At 48.3% G+C, this 23654-nt stretch overlaps 1 protein-coding gene across 2 annotated transcripts; it reads right to left on the bottom strand.

The window, feature by feature from the left end:
• Positions 1–194: 194 nt before the first annotated feature.
• On the bottom strand, positions 195–23225 carry LOC125444773 (integrin alpha-X-like). Of its 2 annotated transcripts, XM_048517427.1 has the most exons (24): positions 23127–23225; positions 22394–22547; positions 21803–21953; positions 21225–21298; positions 19286–19418; positions 18181–18329; positions 16546–16680; positions 15334–15540; positions 13464–13594; positions 12660–12820; positions 10161–10312; positions 8925–9056; positions 7641–7714; positions 6697–6838; positions 6482–6595; positions 5985–6064; positions 5445–5528; positions 5239–5320; positions 4258–4365; positions 3951–4034; positions 3165–3278; positions 2016–2108; positions 1643–1753; positions 195–1126 (listed from the first exon to the last, which is right to left on the bottom strand). In XM_048517427.1, the coding sequence occupies exons 1-24, from the start codon at positions 23156–23158 to the stop codon at positions 1004–1006; spliced, it is 2820 nt and encodes a 939-aa protein (XP_048373384.1). In that variant the 5' UTR covers positions 23159–23225; the 3' UTR covers positions 195–1003. The 2 variants fall into 2 exon arrangements, with proteins under 2 accessions (XP_048373384.1, XP_048373385.1); XM_048517428.1 differs by lacking the exon at positions 1643–1753.
• Positions 23226–23654: the final 429 nt, after the last annotated feature.

Raw genomic sequence — 23654 nt, 5'->3', positions numbered from 1 at the left:
TCCGTATTCAAGCTGGAAAACTGCTGCTCCTCCCGCTGGACAAATTTCCTCATTTCTTAGCCCTGTTCCGTGAAAACGAAAATGTTATAGAACGGTTTCGAGTTCTAATTCAGCAACCAAGGTGCTGAACGTAAAGGTGGACAGTTTCAAGTTCCGATGTCCGTTGGAATAATAATTCACCGTTGCTTGTTTTGGTATAATTTATTAGCTGCCGAGGAAATCTCCCTCCCCAATTTTATTTGGGATCCCCATTTGATCTATTAGAATGGTAAGAGCAGTGTGGAAAGGGTTAACGATAGCAGTCTCGACCACAACTTCATACCGGAAAAGTGTTCTTGGGATTGTAACCAACATGTCTGAATTACATTACACACACCTAAATGCAGTGTTAATTCCTCTGGACTACACTGGAGGGGTGTTGCAAGAGACCTTTCTCAGCCACAGAGTCTACCACACAATAAGGAAATAATGACACCTCTGGACCCTGTACACCACTCAGCCATACATCCCCCTCCCGCCCAAATGTGGATTTATGTTTATGTCCCATTTCTTTTTGTAATTCATCTGTGAAAAACTTTCATGTGGTTCCCATATAAAAAGACCTGAGTTTGAAAGAGCCAAAAAAAAGTTCTGCCAGCTTGTTCTCATGACAAAGTCCTGTGCCTGGATCCTGCCAGTCTTTTCCTTCCATGGTTGTTTCCGCACGGTCAAAATATCCTGGGTTGAGCAAGAAAAATGTCCCTGTGCAGCCGAGAATTCCGCACGGTTCCTGGTGCTAAAGCGGGCCTGCCCCGGTGTTGCCCCGCAATATTTCCCTTACCTGGGATTTTCAAAAATCGCCAGTTATTACCCCATTCTTCCTTCAGCCCCTGACACACGTGGCTTTTGTAGATAACAGCTCCCTTGATCCCCAGCACAGCTTTCTGGGGTGGGCAAACAGGATCCTCCCCATCCTCTTCCACAAGCACCCCCAAAAAAAGTCTCAGAGGGCCCAGGAGAGCTATTAGTAGACATTGTCTTTGCTGGGGGGAGAGGAGTCTGGGCCTTCCTGGCTGGGGGGTGAAGCTCCGTCGCCACCCCCAGCGTCACTCAACATGCTCTTATATTGACGCTTGAAGAACCCGACCTAGAAGGAGAAAAGGGTCCAAGCTCAAAACTCAGTGTCCACCAACTGGTTTGAGTCACCTCAATGGTGACAAAAACTTATTCTGAACATGAGCAGAGGCACTCTCTCGTCTGCCACACAGGTCAACACGTTCTAAGCTCTGAGAAGCCCCCGGTGGATCTAAGCCCATTTTCTTTCCCTTTACAACAACAACAAGAAGAAGAGGAGTTTGGATTTATATCCCCCCCCCCTTTCTCTCCTGCAGGAGACTCAAAGGGGCTGACAATCTCCTTGCCCTTCCCCCCTCACAACAAACACCCTGTGAGGTAGGTGGGGCTGAGAGAGCTCCGAAAAGCTGTGACTAGGCCAAGGTCACCCAGCTGGCGTGTGTGGGAGTGCCCAGGCTAATCTGAATTCCCCAGATAGGCCTCCACAGCTCAGGCGGCAGAGCGGGGAATCAAACCCAGTTCCTCCAGATTAGAGTGCACCCGCTCTTAACCACTACGCCACTGATGCTCCCACCAAGAGTCATCTCACCTTATAGAGGGTCCCAGCAATGGCTGCCAGAACAACAAGTCCTGCCAAGGTCCCTCCAATGATCGCAGGCAGATAGTTGTAGACGTCGATGCGTTCCACCACAGTCTGCACCTGGAGGGGGGGTAGTGAATGGGGGGGAGGCAGTCTTCGCATAGACACGTAATAGCAATAACCTTCTCCAGCTCAGTTGAACGCACGCACGCACGCACGCACGCACGCACACACACACGAGCCTGGCTGTGAAAAGAAGCCCAGACATCCTGCTCCAAAGCCTTTGCCCCTGAGTGTCAGCAATCCTAAACTGCAACCCCCGTCCCATTCCAGAAAAACAACAACAGAACTCAGGGTTAATGCTCTGAGCAGCCTTCCCTACCTGCTGGGTCCCAAAGCCCTCCTGTTGGGCGTATTTTTGATCGTCGTAAGCAATTTCCGCAGAGCTCACGAGGATCCACTTCTTCTGTTGGGACTAGGAGACAAAGAAGGGGGAAATCCTCCGTGAGACAGGAACGAAATCCCCAGAAGGCTCCAATGAACAAGAATCAATGAGGAATTGTGGATAGCCAGTCTGAGGGCCAACATCAGATGCGACAAGGAGCGGTGGGTTGTCTTGCTGGCCGCTCAGATGCGGCTGACTCTGGAGCGAAGCAGGTTAAATTTCTGCAGGTGAGAAGCTCCATTTTCATCCCGCTTTACTGTGATGCCGCTAACCTATGGTTGCCAGGGGCGTACCGCCCAGGGGGACATATGGGACAAATGTCCCCGGGCTGTGGCCATTAAGTCATGTGGGGGGCGGAAAATCGCCCCACACCCCCTTCCTTCCCCCCGGGTCCATACACTGACTTCATACTCATACACTGGTGGGGGAGGGCAGCCGCCCATCCGGGGGGGGGGCAGCAGCCACCCTCCCCCACCAGTTTATGGAGTGTTTTGTACTGGGCTACATTTTCCCTAGATACCCCTCTGATGGTTCCCATTGTCAGATCCATGCCCGTCAGTGCTTAGATGTCATGCTGTGTGGGGATTGCAAATGCTTCCTGTAAATGCTTTCCGGTTTCCCTCTCCTGTCCCTGGCAATTCCCTGGCGCCAGCCCTCCTGTGAGAAGGTGCGAACGTTCCCAGGTTTCTTGAAGCTCTGTAATGCAAATGTTAGACTCTCTGTGAAACACATTTGGTGGGAATCAAATGGGGGGGGGGGAATTGAAGGATATAATTGCTGGATCTAAGCGGGAAAGCTTAGATACAGCTTTCTCTGTTACTCTGCGCGTTGTAGAAATAAACTGCTTTAGGACTCTCCTACGGTCTCTGTTATTTCCACGTTCGAGAGCCTGACACCCATATCCAGATTGGGAAATTCCTAGAGATTCTGGAGATGGGGTGGGGGGCAAGGTACTGGAAAAAGAACAGTAGGGTATAATGCCATACAGTCCACCCAGCGAGGCTGCCATTTTCAAGGGGACAGACATCTTGCCTGCAGATCAGCTGTCATTCCAGGAGAGCCCTACCTTAACAGCAGCCGTCATACCTGAGACATCCACTGGAAACTGACATTGCCTTTGATGGTGAACTCTATTGGATGCCACATCTTCAATGATAAAATGTCACACCGGATTGTCTTGCAGGCGGCCACTGAGCAGTCCTGGATTTAGGAGGAGAAAGATACCCTGGGTCAAGCCCAACATATCCGTGACGGAATGTCCCCACCTAGAGCTTTCTGAATTCCACCTGGCTCCGGAATTCCACATTCTAACCATGTCAGCAATGGTTTTGTCCAAAGGTCAAGTTACCAGCCTCTGAAACTAGGCCTAGATCTGTCGGAAATACCTGCAGGAGATTCAGAAACTAGAGAGGAAGATGAAGAAGAGTTTCTCTCCTGTAGGAGAGACTCAAAGGGGCTTACAATCTCTTTGCCCTTCCCCCCTCACAACACACCCTGTGAGGTAGGTGGGGCTGAGAGAGCTCCGAGAAGCTGTGACTAGCCCAAGGTCACCCAGCTGGCGTGTGTGGGAGTGCACAGGCTAATCTGAATTCCCCAGATAGGCCTCCACAGCTCAGGCGGCAGAGCTGGGAATCAAACCCGGTTCCTCCAGATTAGATACACGAGCTCTTAACCTCCCACGCCACTGCAATGTTTCATGTTACCTGAGCAGAGGTATGTTCCCAACCAACTATGGAATGTGTCAGTGAGAAAGCCTCTGTAGGGAAGAGTCAGTGGGAGGGGTACCCACTTCTTCTGCCTACAACAAGCCCCCCACAAATTTTGCTGAGTAGGTGGGGTGGAGCTGCAGAAACAGTTGGAGGACATACTCACCAGAAGGGCGTGCTTTATCAGTTTCTTTTCAACATCCTCGTCACCTGAATGTTCTCTTTCCAAGACACACTTAGCAAGCTCAGGCTGTGAGGAAAAGGGATTTCAAGAATTCACTCGTGAGGAGGGCAGGGGGCGGAGTCAGCAGTCAGTCAGGGGCCCCAAGCCCCTACCCAGGTCCACAGCAGGCGGAGAAGCAACGGGTGGGACCTGTGGGGGCTTTGGGCCAATCGGTCGCATTTCTCCATCAAAATGGAAGGAAAGGCACCAGCGCTTCACGGCAGTTATCACAGGATAGCACAAGGCGTACCTTGGAGGGAAAGACCTGAGACACGTTCCAGATCTGGATCCCGTTCAGCTTTACAGGGACCTGAAACATCACCGAGACAGGGATACTTCGCTTGCGGAGGTTCTTCACCTGAAAGGGAAACAGCTTCTTGCAAAGCGGACAGAGGCCAGGAAGTCTTGGATTGTCGCTCTTGGATTGTCACTCTCTCCCACTCTATGGTTAGTTGTTTGGAACATGTCCTCTCCTGACCCCAAAACTAAAACCTGGCCTACAGACCTCAATAAATGAGATGACCGCTACAAGCAGGAGGAGGAGATGCCATTTTAATTTGTTTTATTATTTTATTCTGTTAGGAACTGCCCCGTAGATACCTCTGGCCGTTTCGGCACAGTCCAAATATCTTGGGATGGGCAAGTGAAATATCTGGGTTTGTGCTAGTTTTCTTCCACGGTTCCCAGTGCTAAAGCGGGCCTGCCCCAGTGTTGCTTCGCAATATTTCCTTAGCTTGGGATTTTCAAAAATTGGCAATTCTTTTCAAATATCCTGGGGTGACCCCATTGCCATGCAAACACCACGGGAGCAGAACCAGTTTATTTTTCCCGCCTCGCTGCTCTGGGTTGACCAATCAGGAGGCGCATGCGAGGAATGCACTTGCAGTGTAAATACAAAAGACCCAGGTTTGTGCGGAACAAACTGGGGTGTTACCGCCCAGTCCTAACTCGGTTCCTGGAAAGAAACAGGAGGCGGTGCAGAGGGAGAAACCGGGATAAAATAGACCCGGCTTGTAAGATACCAGATGTAACCCAGTATAATTAAGCCGTGTGGAAACAGCCTATGCGGAGAGAAAGAGTGGAAATATTTCAAAATACAACTGATGTATAAAACGAACACAGGATTTATCTTTCAACACGCTAGATTTCCATTTTCTCGTTCTGACCAATCATTCCTCCCTCAATGTCTCTGTGCCCTCTTCGTCTCCCCACCACCCAACAGCCTCTTCACCTCGTAATGATGCTCCACGCTCACACTGACGTCTCCCCGGCCGGCTGTAAAGTTGACATACTTGGTGGTTGACTCTTCAGCGCTGGTAAGAAAGAAAGGACCGTAAGTGGGAAAGAGGCGGAGCTTCGATAAAGGCGACGGGGGGATGGTCACGTCTGGGGGAACTTTGAGGAACCTTCTCCCCTGAAATACCCACAGCCGCTTACGCAGTGACAACGATGTAAACAGCATATCTGACAGGAAGTTCTGCCTGGCGAACCATGTCTGTGGTGATGTCGCCGCCATTTTCACTAGACAAGTGGGAAAGATCAAATACTTTAAATATTCCTCTCTCTTGTGCTCTCTCTATATATCATCCACTGTTCTATCATCTGTTACCCTGTTTCCCCGAAAATAAGATATCCCCTGAAAATAGGACGTAGTAGAAGTGCTAAATGTAAAGCATCCCCCAAAAGTAAGACGTAGCAAAGTTTTTGTTTGGAAGCATGCCCGTCGAACAGAACACCAGAGCATGCAGCTGTGGAGCGGAAAAATAAGACATCACCTAAAAATAAGACATAGCGCATCTTTGGGAGCAAAAATTAATATAAGACACTGTCTTATTTTCGGGGAAACACGGTACTTTATGCATCACAATCTCATCACACACTATCTCAGTTGCATCCTGCTACTTTCTGATTGGTGTGACTCTTCGAACTATTCCTGGGTTCTTCTGCACTGTCCAAGAGCAGCCTCATGAGACTCACCTGTTGGCTCTGGCCGTGAACCGCGCAGTGTCCCCCAGATCAGCATCAGGAGAAACATCAAACGTGGCAACTAAGGTGGCCTGAAACATAGGAGCACACAGAGACCAATGGAGCAGGGAGTAGTCTTAACTCATTTTTCCACTTCCTGCAATGATTTGTGAAGACACAAAGGTTGTCAGAACATGTGTTTAGATGAGCAAAATCTAAATGACAGCTGGACCCTCCTTCTAGCAGGTGCCGTGTGCAAATTAGGGCTGAGTGCACAACATGTACCATGTGCAAAACCTGATAAGGTAAGGGCACCTGATTGGTACCACATTTGTACATAGATAGCACAGACAACAGAGTGATGTGTGCCTGAAAACACCTGTGGTCTGGCGAAGCACTTGGTCAGTAGATAGCAATAAATAGAACTGTCTGTCAGTTCTTGTCTACATTGCGTCCTGCAAGGTGGTCTACTCCGAGTAAAACCGCTGCTTCAACAAAGGTGTCCCTACCTCGGCTGCATTCCAGAAAATCGGGTGGTTGATGTTACAGGTGACGTTCCGTTCGGCATCTTCTTTGGACGCAGGAGCTGAGCTGCATTTCACGCTCATCCGCTTCCTGCTGGGCTGAGAAAGGCAAGGCGCCGTGAGAGCGCTGGATAAGACTGAGAGCCAGCTCCTCCGTTCTCCGCTCCTTCCGATCCCGCTGCTCTGTCTGTCCCACCTACCTGCAGTGATGTAACCTTGCGGTACGACATCCCTGCGGGGTAGAAAAAGCGCAGAGTGGTGGTGTAGGAGTCCTCCCCGTAGTTCTGGATGGAAGCAGTCACGTTGAGTTCTGGAGTGAGGCCCACAATCAGGGTGTCCAAACTAAGGAAGGGAGAGACAAGGAGAGATGGGAAGATGGTCTACTACCATCTGTAGGACCCACCCTTTTTCTCTCTCCTCTCGGGAGGGTCTAAGAGGGACTGGCGGGCATTGCTATGTTGGATTATGTATTAATTGCTGCGTTTTAATTCGTGTTATTTGATTTTTATGTTGTTTTTTGTATCTGAATTTTATGTTGTTCACCGCCCAGAGCCCTTCGGGGGTTGGGCGGTATATAAGTCTGAAAAATAAATAGATAGATAGATAGATAGATAGATAGATAGATAGATAGATAGATAGATAGATAGATAGATAGATAGATAGATAGATAGATAGATAGATAGATAGATAGATAGATAGATAGATAGATAGATAGATAGATAGATAGATAGATAGATAAGATAGTCCATCAGGGGTGTACCACACAGGGGGACATATGGGGTCAAATCTCCCCAGGTTGCAGCCATTTAGTAACATGGGGGGCGGAAAATTGCACATTTTCAGTGGACCATTGCTGTGTTCTGATTTGTGAGTTGGGGAAATGTTCTAGAATGTGATGGTAATTTTGAGATGACCTGGTGCAAAAAAAGTTTGGTCGTGGCGGGGGAGAGCGGCCGCTCATACCGGGGGGGGGGGGGGGGCAGGAAACTCAGATTTTGCACCGGGCTACGTTTTCCCTCAATACACCTCTGCAGTCCAGTTAAAGCATTTTAGCTGCTTGATGCCCATCCGAGGCAAACACATCTCACTGGGGGGGGGGGGGGGGGAGAACACAGACAGAAAGAGTCCGAGACTTTTTTCCTACCCTGAGAAATTAAACGAGGTTTGTAAACGGTCTTCACACTTCTCGTCAGTGCCGCAGTTCTTTGCAAAAGGCAGCTAAAAAGGGGGGAGAATGAAGTTTATTCTGGCTGCAAAATACGACGTTCCTTGCCACAGGTTTTTGCGTGACGCTGTTGAAATTTACATTGCGGGCCACAACCATAAAGTCCCTCCAAACCTTCCCTAGAAACATTTCTCATGCATTTGCTGGTTTGCACATGGATTCTACCCACTTTTTGCTCTGCTCATACCAGAGATGTATCTAGGGAAAATAGGGCCCGGGGCACAATAGGAGTTTCTGCCCCCCCCCCGGCTCTCTCCCCTCCCCCCTCGATTTCACGGAGGAGCACCCAGGTCTACCACCTGAAGCAGGCGATGGCGCCCAGGTCTACCACCTGGAGTTGTCGAGGCGTCCAGGAGCAGCAGTGGCATAGGAGATTAAGAGCTCGTGTATCTAATCTGGAGGAACCGGGTTTGATTCTCTGCTCTGCCGCCTGAGCTGTGGAGGCTTATCTGGGGAATTCAGATTAGCCTGTGCACTCCCACACACGCCAGCTGGGTGACCTTGGGCTAGTCACAGTTCTTTGGAGCTCTCTCAGCCCCACCCACCTCACAGGGTGTTTGTTGTGAGGGGGGAAGGGCAAGGAGATTGTCAGCCCCTTTGAGTCTCCTACAGGAGAGAAAGGGGGGATATAAATCCAAAACTCTTCTTCTTCTTCTTTGACTACCCAAAGCCAGTGACGGCACCCAGGTCTACCGTCCAGAGCCAGCAAGCACAGCCCGGGCCTGGCGCACCCCACGTGATGAAATGACATGTGCCCAGGGATATGTGACACCCCATATCGCTCTGGCAGATGCACCCCTCGCACCCGGACAAGGGCAGCAGCGTCTAACAGGACAATTGGCCTACTTGACAACTGAAGTGAAATTGTTGCTGGTTCTTGGTTTGCAGTGATGTCAGATGCAGTCAGAGGCCGTTTCCCCACTTTTAAAATGACATCCGTTTCGTCTGGTCCAGGACCTTTTTAGCGTGAGGGACGTGTTCCCCGGGCTTCCCCACTGCCCCGCGCCCTGCGCGGGGTCATCAAAAGGCGCCGTTTTGAGCAGCGCCCGAATGACCCACGCTGAGGGCGCGCAAGAGCAGCAGAGTCGGGGTGGCTGCGTTGTAGCCACCCCTGTAGTGGGGAGTGCAGTTGGACCCCGCGCTACTCGGCGACAGTAGCGCGCAGCAAACAGTGAGTGGGGAAAGGGCCAGAGACACTCTGACCTGTGCCGTGTGAACTTGCAACGCTCCTTCCCTCAAGATAGGCTTCAGCCCCTGGGATTGAGGCATGGGCATCCCCTGGAGGCTGTAATTAAGCCGTAGGGTGATGGGTGTCAGGGTGTCCTCGATGCAGACCTGAGAAATGGAAAGAATAAGCCAGAAAACACATTGGATGTTTTTTTTCCAGGGAGAGTGTCCTTTGTAGTCTGGAGATAAGGTGTAATTCCAGGGGATTCCCAGGTCCCACCTGGAGGTTGGCATCCCTAATGAAGGGGCAAAGGAGGAATTGAGTCTGGTGGTCCCACCTCCTGATCTCTCCATGCTCAGCTGAGCCGGGGCACACAGCCTATTTCAGCTGAATACAAGGGAGGTTGGAGTGCAGGACTGAGGGGCACACTGAGAGCCAGCGTGGTGTGGTGGTTAAGAGCAGGCGCGCTCTAATCTGGAGAACGAGGTTTGATTCCCCGCTCTGCTGCCTGAGCTGTGGAGGCTTATCTGGGGAACCAGATTAACTTGTGCACTCCAACACACGCCAGCAGGGTGACCTTGGGCCAGTCACAGTTCTTTGGAGTTCTCTCAGCCCCACCCACCTCACAGGCAGAGGTGGGATCCAGCAGGTTCTCACAGGTTTCTGAGAGTAGGTTACTAACTATTTGTGTGTGCCGAGAGGGGGTTAATAATTGGTGATTTTGCCACGGGATTTTTGCCTTAGTTACGCCCCTCCTCTCAGCAGTAGCGCGCAGAACTTGAAGCAGTCTAGCAGGAGGTGCACCGGCGTGCGTGGCAGCCTGCGCCTGCGTGCATTCGTTTCCCACCCAAGGACCAGCGCAGCAGCTGCGTCCTTGCCACAGCCCCGCCCAAGAATGCCCCATCCCCAGAATGCCCGGCCACGCCCCCGTTGTGCCCCGCCCAGCCCCATTGACGCTACGCCACAGTTTGAATCCCACCACCTTGGGAACCTGTTACTAAAATTTTTGGATCCCACCACTGCTCACAGGGTGTTTGTTGTGGGGGGGGGGGGAAGGGGAAAGGAGATTGTAAGCCCCTTTGAGTCTCCTTACAGGAGAGAAAGGGGGGATATAATAAACCCCAAACACTTCATCCCACGCCCCCACAACACACACACATCCAATGGATGTAATTTGTCATCTGACTGAAGATTAACATAGCCAGGGACTCCAACAGGCAAGGGAAGACAGTCCCTCCTTATTTTCGATAACATCACACTGCCAAACTTACAGGCAATTCAATCTGGTGATTCCTGCATTTCCGCTCAAGGCCAATTGGAAAGCCGTTAGTCAGAATGGAAGATTTCGAGCTGAAGGAGGCACGAATCTTGCTTCTCTCAGAATCCAGGGCCAGGTCATACTGAATGAAGCTAGAGATGATACCTGGGGAGATGTGAGAAAAAGGAGACGGAGGTGATGGCTGGCGTGGAAAGACCACCTAAGGAAGGTCTATCAGGGGATGCTGGAGGAACTATTTCTTTCTCAACTTCATTCCCACCCTTAAGTTGCGCCTCCTCTCGGCTGCCTCCAAAGGCCCTCTTGAGTTTGCAACCTTTCATTTCCATAATATTGAACATGGTTTATGGTTTGTCTCTCCACAATTTTTTTGAGTCTGTGGGCACACTTTTTATTTATTTGTTTGTTTGTTTGTTTATTTGTTTATTTTTTATTTGTTTATTATATTTATATACTGCCCTCCCCAAAGGCTCAGGGCGGTGTCCATCAATGATAAAACAATTTAAAACATCATAGTATATAATTTACATAAAATAATACATAAAATACCAAGACTACAGATGGCTTCAACCCCTCCCTCCCCCCCCCTTTATATACCCACGGGAGGCCAGCTGTTCTCATGGCGGAGTTGACATCATCCCGGCTGGCCAAACGCCTGGCGGAACAGGTCCGTTTTACAGGCCCTGCGGAAACTTTGTAAGTCCCGCAGGGCCCTGATCTCACCTGGAAGCCTGTTCCACCAGGTAGGGGCCAGAGCCGTAAAGGCCCTGGCCCTTGTAGAGGCCAGCCGGATCGCCTTGGGGCCAGGGATCACCAGTAGGTCCACCTCCGATGAGCGGAGGGGCCTAGAAGGGCGATACAGGGAGAGACGGTCCCTCAGGAATCCTGATACAGCCTGATGGAGTTTATTAAAAGAAAAAGAGAGACTTTGGAGTGCCACCTACTGGTATCGTTTGTAGAGGTGTAATATATCTTTAGCAAAGAGACACTCATTTGAACTTTATTATTCACCTTTATGTACTACATTTAGATAAGTTTATAGAAAGTGATATAAGAAGTCAAGCAAGTTAGATAAGGATGGTCATTCCATTGTACAACTGATGTTGACAATTTATGTTACGTTTCTGTTAGTAAAAAATTGATGAAAGTATCCATGCAGTTTTGATTTGGTTCTGGTGGGTTTTCCGGGCTGTGTGGCCGTGGTCTGGCGGATCTTGTTCCTAACGTTTCGCCTGCATCTGTAGGCAAAACGTTAGGAACAAGATCCACCAGACCACGGCCACACAGCCCAGAAAACCCACCAGAACCAGTTGAACCCGGCCGTGAAAGCCTTCGACAATACATTTATATATTGTTCCTATTGTTTTGTGACTATTTGGTTGCACATTGATACGATTGTAATTCTGCAGGCAGCAGAGCCAACTCCAAGCCCTTCCCTGCAAGCCAAGGTAGAGCCTGAAGCTGTGCAGTTGGGAGAGCCATCAGGAAGCTCAGAAGAGTCAAGTAATGAGACAGCTGCATGAAGGAGACAAAGGCAGAAGCTACAGTTACAGTGTAAAAGGAGAAGTGCTGGCATTGCTGCTAGGTATGGCAGAAGGCTCTGTGAAATAGGTATGGCAAAAGGCTCTGCAATCAAGTCTCCAACAGCCAATCAGAAACCTTGACCCCACCTGACCCCACCCACTTTCTTAATGGGAACCAGAAAAGGTGCTGATGGGTAACACAATGTCTCTGGCTTAGTCGTCCTCTATTGAGGACTGGTTTAGAATTATACTGTACACTTTTTTGTATTTGTTCATACTTAAGCACTGTCTGTAGAGAGCAGCAGTGGCGTAGGAGGTTAAGAGCTCTTGTATCTAATCTGGAGGAACCGGGTTTGATTCCCAGCTCTGCCGTCTGAGCTGTGGAGGCTTATCTGGGGAATTCAGATTAGCCTGTACACTCCCACACACGCCAGCTGGGTGACCTTGGGCTAGTCACAGCTTCTCGGAGCTCTCTCAGCCCCACCTACCTCACAAGGTGTTTGTTGTGAGGGGGGAAGGGCAAGGAGATTGTAAGCCCCTTTGAGTCTCCTGCAGGAGAGAAAGGGGGGATATAAATCCAAACTCCTCCTCCTCCTCTTCTCCTTCTCCTTCTCCTTCTCCTTCTCCTTCTCCTCCTCCTCCTTCTTCTTCTTCTTCTTCTTCTTCTTCTTCTTCTTCTTCTTCTTCTTCTTCTTCTTTTTTTAGCCTACATTATTCTCTGCATCCATGTAGACCTTTGTGATGGTTTTGTATCTGCCACTTTTTCATATGTTTACATATATCAGGCATCTGATTCCATTAGCAATTTGATTTTATAGTGTACTGTGCAATAGGACCTTCCAATAAACGGCTTAATTTGTATCAGTAACACTTGAATGTCTGTGTGTCTCTACTGACAGTCGCGTACATGCTGTGGGTGATAAGAACTTCTAGATGCCTCCTACTTAAGAGGACAGGATTCACAGCCTCACCTAGTGCATTCCGAGTAGCTTTGGTGACAGCAAAGCATACCGTCACCGTACTGACGACCCCCTGCAGGGGACTCTCTTGCCCTTGACACTGGAAGGCCGAGGTGGGGATGACAGGGGGCTGGAACTCAATGGAGACTCCCACTTGGAGAACAGGCCGGGTCCTACCAGAAAAGAGAGGACAGAACGTCACCCTAAAGCCAGAGACATGCATTTTTGCACGTGATCCACTGAGCAAACGCACACCATCTGGTATATAAGGCAAATCTTCTGAAGATGGGCTCAGGTTTTCTAAGGCAAATGTCCAGCTCTTATAGCTGTGGAGAGAAAAATGATTGAGAAATGGGTGGGCAATGCCTGGCCAGATGCTGATGCCTACAAAAGCAACAAATCTTCCGGCGTAATGAAACTCTCCCCTCCCCCAGCACCATAAATTGGCCTCAGCCTTCGAAGTCTACAAGATGGTGGAAGACAGAGGTGGGATCCAGCAGGTTCTCACCAGTTCCCGAGAGTGGGTTACTAATTATTCGTGTGTGCCGAGAGGGGGTTACTAATTGGGTCTGCTTTCCCGTTAGAAATTCCATTAGGTCCGAAAATTACTTTTTGGATCCCACCACTGGTGGAAGAGTACTTGTATGGGAGACCACCAAGAATGTCCAGGATTGCTACAGAGCGGCAGGCTCCAGCCACTAAACCAGTAAAAATGATGCAGAAAATTCATCTCTGTGCCTGAAGACAAACACTTCCTTGCTTTGCATCCTTCTGGCTTTGAAGGAACAGAAGGGAAGCAGGGATGTGTCTCCTCACCTGAGCAACAGCACCTGCCCTTGCCTTCCCACAATCAGGTCTGGCAGGCCGTCCCTTGTGAGGTCCGTCCCTCCGCTGACAGCCTGGCCAAAGTAGAGGAACCCACCAGAGAATCGAAGCCCTTCAATGCGCTGCACAAAAGACCAAGAGAAGCAAAGAAGAGGCAGATGGCGAAGTAAAAAAGCAACCCAAGTCAATATGAAGAGAAGAAGAAGAGAATAGTTTTGGACTTATACTCAACCTTTCTCTCCTGTAAGGAGACTCAATGGGGCTTACAATCTCCTTTCCTCTCCTCTCCCCACAACAGACACCTTGTGAGGCAGGTGGGGCTGAGAGAGTTCTGAGAGGACTGTGACTAGCCCAAGGTCACCCGGCAGGAATGTAGGAGTGCGGAAACACATCTGGTTCACCAGATAAGCCTCTGCCACTCAGGTGGAGGAGTGGGGAATCAAACCCGGTTCTCCAGATTAGAATCCACCTGCTCTTAACCACTACACCATGCTGGAGGCTTTAACCAACAAAATAACTATATTCAAAATGAATGAGATGTCCCACGCCACAGACCGATGCTCTGAAGGCTACTATCAGCCTATTAGCCTTGGTTTTTCTATTACATTTTCTAAATCTAACACAGTCTGAAAGGGGAACAGTCTGGAAGATATACATTTAAGCATTTGAACTACACATCCTGGTGACTGCAATCTTAAGGAGATTTCCTCCGTTCCCCCTTAAAGCAAGTCCTCACAATGTACAGCCCACAGAAGAGGTAGTTGTCTTCAAGGCCATTAAGGGGCTGCTATTTGAAGACAGAAGGAGCTATGCTTGCCAAGCTCCAGGTGGGGCCTGGAGAGCTCCCAGAATTACAGCTAATCTTCTGACTATAGTGATCATTTCCCTTGGAGGAGATGGCAACTTTGGAGGGGGGGCTCTATCGCATTACACCTTGCTGAAGTCCCTCCCCTCCCCAAACACTTTAGGCGCCACCCCCAGATTTTCAGGAATGTTGTGGGTACTGTAATTAATTATTATTGTAGTGATGTGAGTGTGCTGTTTTGTAGAACTTTACTAGAAAACAAAGTTAGACTAAATATAGGAACAGCAAACTCTATCTAATCTATTCTATGTAAGTGCTCAGTCTAGGTCAGTGATGGCGAACCTTTTCGAGACCGAGTGCCCAAACTGCAATCCAAAACCCACTTATTTATCGCAAAGTGCCAACATGGCAATTTAACCTGAATACTAAGGTTTTAGTTTAGAAAAAACAGTTGGCTCTGAGGTGTGCGTTACTTGGGAGTAAGCTTGGTGGTAGTGGGTGGCTTTGCTTTGAAGCAACTGTGCAACTCTTCCAACGGGTGAATCACGACCCTAGGAGGGTTTACTCAGAAGCAAGCCTCATTGCCAGCAACCGAGCTTACTCCCAGGTAAAGGATCGCGGTTTAGTTCTTTGCATGAAAATCAGTGGTGTTTAACAGTGGTGTTTAACAGTGCTTAACAGGGTTGCCTACACTGCTTCCCCAAAATTAGGTCTTAGGTTTAATGCTAATAATCGAGACCAGAGGCCCAGGCCAGCCTAGATGTGTGTGTGTGAGGGGTGGGACTCTGTTTGTGCGTGCCCACAGAGAGGGCTCTGAGTGCCACCTCTGGCACCCGTGCCATAGGTTCGCCACCACTGGTCTGGGTGTCTGTGTCTGTGTCTGCCTTTCCTCTTTGACTGGAAGAAGAAGGAGAGAGATCTTTCCAGAAGCGCATGTGCTTCTAGCCATGTGACTTCCACAGTTAACCCTTGCTTGACCGAATGAAGCAGGCACTTGTACAAATCCGAACAAATTTCCCAGCTCAGCACCGGCCGCCCCAGAAAAGGTCAGCTCACCTGGCTGTACTGAAGGTTAAGGGATGTCCTTTTCCCTGAAAATATGTAGAGGGCTCCCACACTCTCGTCCTCCATAGGAGCCCCGATCACCACATCTGTCCACCTGTCCCCAGTAATGTCACCTATTTCCGCCATGCTGGCTCCGAAGCGGCCAAAAACGTGACCCTCCTGTCCTTTCAAAGTTGTCCTGCATTGAAGACCTTCTTCCTGTAAGGTGGAGAAGGTGGATGAATGGGTACAGCCTAAGGGCAATATTTCCATGCAAGCAACCCTGCATCAGAGCCTCAATGTAACAAAACTTCCTTCACTGAGGGTGATTCCACAGAGGCAAAATAGAATGGGTTAAAGGGTGTGAAACAAACATCATGGGGGAGAAATTCCCACAGAACGCTCCGCCAAGCACAAGCAGAAGGCTCTCTTGTCACCACTGAATAACGTCAACCAGCTCCCATAAACATGGAGGAGGAGGCGGATGCAGTTCCAAATTGTTGTTGTTGTTGTTGTTGTTATTTTACTTAATTATTTTTTCAGCAGTATTTTTATTTTTATTATTATTTTTATTATTTTTATTATTTTTATTATTGTAGATTTCACAGCTGCCAGATCTTTAGCTGGTTGTTGGCCTTCATTACAATTCGAGCCTCACCCAGAAGCCTAGGAAGCTGTAATGTATCGGTGTAGTATTCGTGCGGATCCCAGCAGGGCTGCCTTCTGAATTTGACAGATGTTAATTTTATCAATTCGAAGATGTTTTTTGTTATTATTATTATTGTAGATTTCACAGCTGCCAGATCTTTAGCTGGTTGTTGGCCTTCATTACAATTCAAGCCTCACCCTATTATTATTATTATTATTATTATTATTATTATTATTATTATTATTATTATTATTATTATTATTATTATTATTATTATTATTATTATCATTATCAATAATAATAATAATAATAATAATAATAATAATAATAATAATAATAATAATAATAATAATAATAATAATAATAATAATATTTGTATACCGCCCTCCCCCATGGTGCAGCCTCAACACCTGTCACTCAAACTACAGACCTGTCAGATTCAGGTGGGCAGCCATGTTGGTCTAAAGCAGTAGAGAAAAGTTTAAGACCAACACGCTTTCCCCTATGGGCCTGTCACTTTCTAACAGTTCCTCATTCACACACACACACAAATGCTCACGCTTCTTTTCTCTTACCTCAAAATGGCAGACATAAACCCTTCCTCCCGTCACAGCATCATAATACATGGGGGCTCCAATCAGAACCAGATCTGTGTCGGAGTCTCTATCGAGGTCCACGGGACACAGCGTCGCTCCGAAATATGAGCCAACCTGTGGGGGCAGAAAAAAGCCCCGCTTCAATTAATTCCTATTTTTGTGGAGTTCAGTTAGGGTTGGCATCTTCCAAGTGGGACCAAGAGTTGTCCCAGAATTACAACTGTCCTTCAGACCACAGCAATCAGTTTGCAACTTTGGAGGGCAGACACTATGGCTTTATATCTCTGCTGCTGTCTCTCCTCTCCATCCTCCTGAGGCACTACCACCCAACCCTCCAGGAATTTCCCGACCTGGATTTGGCAACCCTAGCTTCAGCATGCCAACAACACTCATTGAAGGATAACAGCGCGCGACAACCAGGGCTTTGTGAGTTTCATGATTGCTGTCTCATAAGCATAGAAACCAGTCTGTAGTGCAGAATGTAACATCCTGAGAACCTCAGTCTTTTTTCAAGCTTCTAGTCCACAAGTCTACAAAAGTAGATTTAAATATTCATCTAGAACTATTTCCTGAGTGGGTCAGCTGCATTGTAACGGTTCACAAAGCAGCAAGACTCAGCACAGTTTCTTGCCACCCGTCATGACCTGAAAACGCCCCCAAAACAAAACCTTCAAGGGAAGCAAGTGCACAATGGTTGCACAATTTACACAGTTGCAGAATTTTAATTTATTTTGGGATATTTTTTAAAAAAATATGCCACATACATAGTTCAGAATATAGGAAGTGTCTGCTTGCTGGGTTTACAAATATTATACAAGGCCGACAAAGGAGGGGAGAGAAATGGCATCGCACCCTAAATATGGCCACTCTGCAAAGGGATGGGAAGGCTGCCAGCAAATGTCTAGGAAAAGACAAAAGGTTGATGACCACCAAAGATACCAATTGGAACATGTTTCATGTATGGATCTACTGAGCGCCTTGGATTGACCAGATCTGCGCCCCAGGAGCAAACGTTATGTACATAAGAACATAAGAACATAAGAACAAGCCAGCTGGATCAGACCAGAGTCCATTTAGTCCAGCACTCTGCTACTCCCAGTGGCCCACCAGGTGCCTTTGGGAGCTCACCTGCAGGATGTGAAAGAAATGGCCTTCTGCTACTGCTGCTCCTGAGCACCTGGTCTGCTAAAGCATTTGCAATCTGAGATCAAGGAGGATCAAGATTGGTAGCCATAGATCGACTTCTCCTCCATAAATCTGTCCAAGCCCTTTTTAAAGCTATCCAGGTTAGTGGCCATCACCACCACCTTGCTACATTGAACTGCATTTGCCATTTCTTAGCCCACTCACCTAATTTATCAAGGTCCGCTTGGAGCTCTTAGCAATCCTTTGCGGTTCTCACCACCCTACATAATTTGGTATCATCTGCAAACTTGGCCACCACACTAACCACCCTAACTTCCAGGTCATTTATGAATAAGTTAAAGAGCACTGGTTCCAAAATGTACATAAGTGAGGCCAGTATATCACACGCTATCATGGTCTTCCATATCTTCCTCAGCTCCCTTCCACACCCAGAGGTTTTCCATACTGCCCTTGCAACGTGGCTCGTACCTGTTCTCCAGCGGCCTCCATTGTTGGCTGCCACGGCTTGCTCCTTCTGCGCTTCTCAAAGACAACCACCAGGCCAATGTGGTTGTAACGGGGGGCTCCCAACACAAAGCCACGTCTTCCTTTGAGCTGGATAAGCTGAGAAGAATAGCCTAGAAGGGAGGGGAGAAGAGGGAAGCTGGCAACATGTCAAGGGATGGCTCAAGCTATCAGTAGTTATTTAGAAGCTCGGCAATGAACTTCATAGAATTATAGAGTTGGAAGAGACCCCAAGGGCCATTGAGTCCAACCTCCTCCAATGCAGGAACACATAGTCAAAGCACTCCTGACAGATGGCCATCCAGCCTCTCTTAAAAAGCCTCCAAAGGAGACTCCACCACACTCTGAGGTCCTGCATTCCACTGTCGAACAGCCCTGACAGTCAGGAAGTTTTTCCTGATGTTTAGATGGAATCTCTTTTCCTTCATCTTGAACCCATGACTCCTGGTCTCTGGAGCAGCAGAAAACAAGCTTGCTCCCTCACCAACATGACACCCCTTCAAATATCTAAACATGGCTACAGTGGTGGGATCCAAGAATTTTAGTAACAGGTTCCCATGGTGGTGGGATTCAAACTGTGGCGTAGCGCCAATGGGGCTGGGTGGGGCATGACGGGGGTGTGGCTGGGCATTCTGGGGGCGGGGCATTCCTGGGCGGGGCTGTGGCAAGGACGCAGCCGCTGCGCCGGTCCTTGGGCGGGAAACGAATGCACGCAGGCGCAGGCGGCCACGCACGCCGGTGCACCTCCTGCTAGACTGCTTCAAGTTCTGCGCGCTACTGCTGAGGAGGAGGGGCATAACTAAGGCAAAAATCACGTGGCAAAATCACCCATTAGTAACCCCCTCTCGGCACACACAAATCATTAGTAACCTACTCTCGGGAACCTGTGAGAACCTGCTGGATCCCACCTCTGCATGGCTGTCATGTCACCTCTTAACCTTCTCTCCAACCAAACTAAACTGAAAGTTTTTGACACCCAGGACGTCCAGTGGGAGGAGGCGGTGCAGTTTTATGTGGAAAAGCAATAACAGAACTTAGTGGGATGGGGACATCTGATGTTGATACTTACCTAGGTAAGCATCACTCATATCTTTAGCTGAGCTGGACACATTGATGAAACTTGGGTTTTCGTTGCTGCCCTGATATAAAAACATCCCTCCAGACCAGTCGTAAGCTCCTACTGCTCCCAAGGCAAAGCTGTCCTACAGATAAGATAACGGTGATGCAGCGACCCCAAACGAGGCAGCAAAGGGAAAGAGAAGAAAAGGGAAAGTGTAACCCCCATGCTCAGAATGGGTTGACCCAGAAAGGGGTGGAGACCCAAAGCAGGAGAAGGCTGCAGAGCTAGTTTGGAGGAGACAAGGCTACCAGACTCAGACCTTGGTTGTATAAGCCCTTAACACCTTGTTAAGGTAAACTGCAATATTGTTGGGAACTACTGGGAAGGTAGTTGTTTGTTTTTGCTATGTTGTAAATGTTGGAGTTTATTGTTTCAGGGTTTCTTTTTGTGGTTGTAATGGGCGAGAGTTCTCCTGGAAACCTTCACCATGTTGAATCCTGTTCATCAAACCCTTGGAGTCTTCAGGAGCCAACCCACTTGCAAAGAAGAATTGGACTTGGCAATATCAGTAGACTGTAAATCTAAGGACCTGAAAATGCAACCTGAACAGGACCTTGAAATGTGATGTTAAATGTTGATGTTAGATGTTGGATGTTAAGAAAGTAAACCATTTTGTTTTTAAAAATTTGTTGTTGCAAACTCATTCCTGCCCCACAGAACCCACAAGCTGAGGTTACAAAAGCATTAGGAAAAGATGAAAAAGAACAGCACTGATAAGCTGGTGCCCAGCTCCCCCTGAAGTTGTGGTTAGGTATTACAACTATTTCTTCCTATCTCCGGTCCTCTTGAAGAATGAGCACTATTAAGTATAATCAGCTCTGTATATTCTGAACGCCTGCAGAGCTATTATTAATTAATACTGAATTCACCATGCTAATAATATTCACTGTCTTTTTCTAAGAACAGGTTTTCTGTCCCTCGTGGTATCAAGGAAAAGTTTAACAATGACCATTGCTCATTCTCACGTTCTCTCACTCCCTCTCCTCACAAAAACGTCAACTCTTGTTCCAAAAACCCGAAACACGGCACTAGGATCATGGGAAATCCGGCAAATCTATGCATTTATGCTTTTTTAGCTAAAACTGTCCTTGTCGTAGGTAGGGAGGAATTTCCTGGGAACAGACTGTATGCTAGAGGGGACTTCGATTTTTATTTATTTACTTTGGCTCATTCCGCACACGCAGAATAATGCACTTTCAAGCTGCTTTCAGGGCTCTTTGAAGCTGTGCGGAATGGCAAAAACAGTTGTGAAAGCAGCTTGAAAGTGCATTATTTTGCGTGTGCAGAATGAGCCTTCGTTTCAACTCCACTTTTCTCCCGACTGGGGACCCAAGGAGGTTTACATAATTCTCCTTTTCTCTATTTTTTCCTCACAACAACAGCCCTTTGGGGTAAGTTAGGTTGAAAGTACGTGACTGGCCCAAAGTCACTCGACATGCTTTTATGGCAGAGAGGAGATTCAAACCTGTGTTTTCCAACTCCCAGTCCATCACTCTAACCCAGCCATTCTCAACCAGGGTTCCCTGGTACCCTGGGGTGCTGTGAGCATGTCCCAGGGGTACCGCGGCAACACTACCCCCCCCCCCTCATTTTTGTGGTGTCTCCCATCGGCGCCAGCAAGGACATGGAGCTGGCCCATGAGGTAGGGCCTGCCACAAGGTCAGCAGCCACCACCACCCCCAGTGCTTCCCTTCACCCTGGGAGGGGAAGGTGGGGTGTGTGGCAAGCAGGGGCAATGGGAGGGGAAGGTGGAGGGTGGCGGCAGGGGTACCATGAGATATGAAGAGTGAAGTCAAGGGTACCCTGACCTCAAAAAGGTTGGAAAACACTGCTCTAACCACTACACCACACTGGCTTCTCATGCGCTCCGAGCACCGAAACAACTCACCGGGGTCAGCAAGGCGCTAAATCCTTCTTGGGACATCTCCATTTGGAAAGAACTGCTGCTGTGGGATTGCGTCCCTGCAGGGAGTTGAGAAAACCAGACGTTGCGAGTAAACAGGAAAAACAGGGGAGGTTACAATAAAGACCCATCCTCAAACTGTTTGGGACAGGGCGGTATAATTTATTTAATTTTAATTTATTGCTGCATAGGTTTTAAGGGATTAAGTTTTATGTTGCTGATCTGTTGATTTGATGATTTGCTGTTCGTTGGAACAGCCATGTTGTGAGCCGCCTTGAGCCCTTCGGGGATGAGGCGGCCTATAAGAAAGAAAGAAAGAAAGAAAGAAAGAAAGAAAGAAAGAAAGAAAGAAAGAAAGAAAGAAAGAAAGAAAGAAAGAAAGAAAGAAAGAAAGAAAGAAAGAAAGAGAGAAAGAAAGAGAGAGAGAGAGAGAGAATTGTAACTAACTAACAAACAAGCAAGCAAACAAACAGACAAACAAACAAATTTATTTATTTTGAGGAAACGGTGTGAGTAGAAGCGTGAAAAACTCTAATTTGGGATCTTGTGACCCCCGGCTATACCTTCAATAGCAAAGATTTTATCCTGTAGTTTGTCCTGGATCCCGCTGAGGCCCTCGAAACTGTGTACTGCAAATACATGCTCAGAGCTGGGACTGGAAGCAATGGTGTCCAGTTCGTTCTTGGCCTGGACCGATGAGAAAGCACTGCCCACCTACAAGGGAGGGAAGACAGAACTCGAGGAAACCTGGGGAATGTCTCTGTGAGGTACGATTCCCAAGATTGCTTGGGAGAGGCTATGAAATTTAAACAGCTAGGAGATCACTATGATATGGTTAGCCAAGGATAGCCTAATCTTGTCAGTTCTCACAAGCTAAGCAGGGCTGGCCCTGGTTAGTATTGGGATGGGAGACCACCAATGAACGTATCTTGTCTTGAAAACCCTACAGGATCTCCAAAATTCAGCTGCAATCTGACAGTGCTTTCCATCACCATGGAAACAATATAAACGTATAATACTGACGAGCCTGCTTAAAAATACCAATTAGACTTCAATGTGCTTCTAAACACACGGTAAATCCAACATGCGAAAGCCTCTAGGACTCAAGATCCGGAGCTATTTCTAAAATCCGGAAAGCCTTGTCATGTTCTCACCCCAATAGCATAGCGGACGATCCCCGCTCGCTCAGCCTCTGGTATCACATCCCAGTACTGCAAGGGGTCCTCCATTTTCTGCCCATCGGTAATCACTATAAGGATCTTGGTGGCTCCGCTCCGGGAGCCTTTACTTGGGATGAACAGATCCCTCCTTGAAAAGAAAACATGACATGGCAATTCTGCTGGGTGGACATCAAGAACAACAGAGAAGGAAGAAAGACGGAAGAGACAGCAAGAGGAGGAGGAGGAGGAGGAGGAGGAGGAGGAGGAGGAGGAGGAGGAGGAGGAGGAGGAGAAGAAGAAGAAGAGGAGGAGGAGGAGGAGGAGGAGTTTGGATTTATATCCACCCTTTCTCTCCTGCAGGAGACTCAAAGGGGCTTACAATCTCCTTGCCCTTCCCCCCTCACAACAAACACCCTGTGAGGTAGGTGGGGCTGAGAGAGCTCCTAGAACCTGTGACTAGCCCAAGGTCACCCAGCTGGCGTGTGTGGGAGTGTACAGGCTAATCTGAATTCCCCAAATAAGCCTCCACAGCTCAGGTGGCAGAGCTGGGAATCAAACCCGGTTCCTCCAGATTAGATACACGAGCTCTTAATCTCCTACGCCACTGCTTAACCTCCTACGCCACAGCATAGAGAAGTTAAGAAGAGGCGGAGTTCTCCCATGGAGAAATAGGCTTTGAAGAACAACGGAGAAGGAAGGAAGATGGAGGAGTTAGGAAGAGATGCACGGAGAAGTTGAGAAGAGGCAGAGTTCTTCCATGGCTTCGAGGAACGTACACAACTTTGCGGATGGCAGTAGCTGTGAACGTCCACCCTCTGATCTGCTCGACATCCACCACACGTCCTGCCGGGTTTTGAGCTCTAAAATCAAAGTGTTCCTCAAAATCGTCGGAAAACTGCATGAGGGCAAACTGGAGAAGGGAAAAAAGAGGAGTTAGTTGGCCGATGTCAAATTTAAAAGAAAAAATCTAGGGAGTAGCATTCATGTACCTTTGGGACACTCCCCCTCTGAAGTTGTCCCCCAAACTGCCTATAACTGGAAACAGTCAAACGTCAACATCAGCGCTTGGCCGTGCAAGTAAACTTGAGCTAAGCAAACTTGCTCAGAACGTTTTTCCTTCCCAAGTTCATGTCACGGCTTACATCAGGCCATGGCGCACACTAGCAATTGTGTCACCATGTGCAAAGAACTTACACATAGGTGTGTGCCTGTAATGTAAATGAGTCGCCTTGCCACCAGTAAGTGCAGTTTCCTG

Source organism: Sphaerodactylus townsendi, linkage group LG15 (assembly GCF_021028975.2).
Source record: "Sphaerodactylus townsendi isolate TG3544 linkage group LG15, MPM_Stown_v2.3, whole genome shotgun sequence".
Lineage (NCBI taxonomy): Eukaryota > Metazoa > Chordata > Lepidosauria > Squamata > Sphaerodactylidae > Sphaerodactylus > Sphaerodactylus townsendi.
The sequence above is the reverse complement of the archived record's forward strand: the minus strand, read 5'-3'. Positions and strand labels throughout refer to the sequence as shown.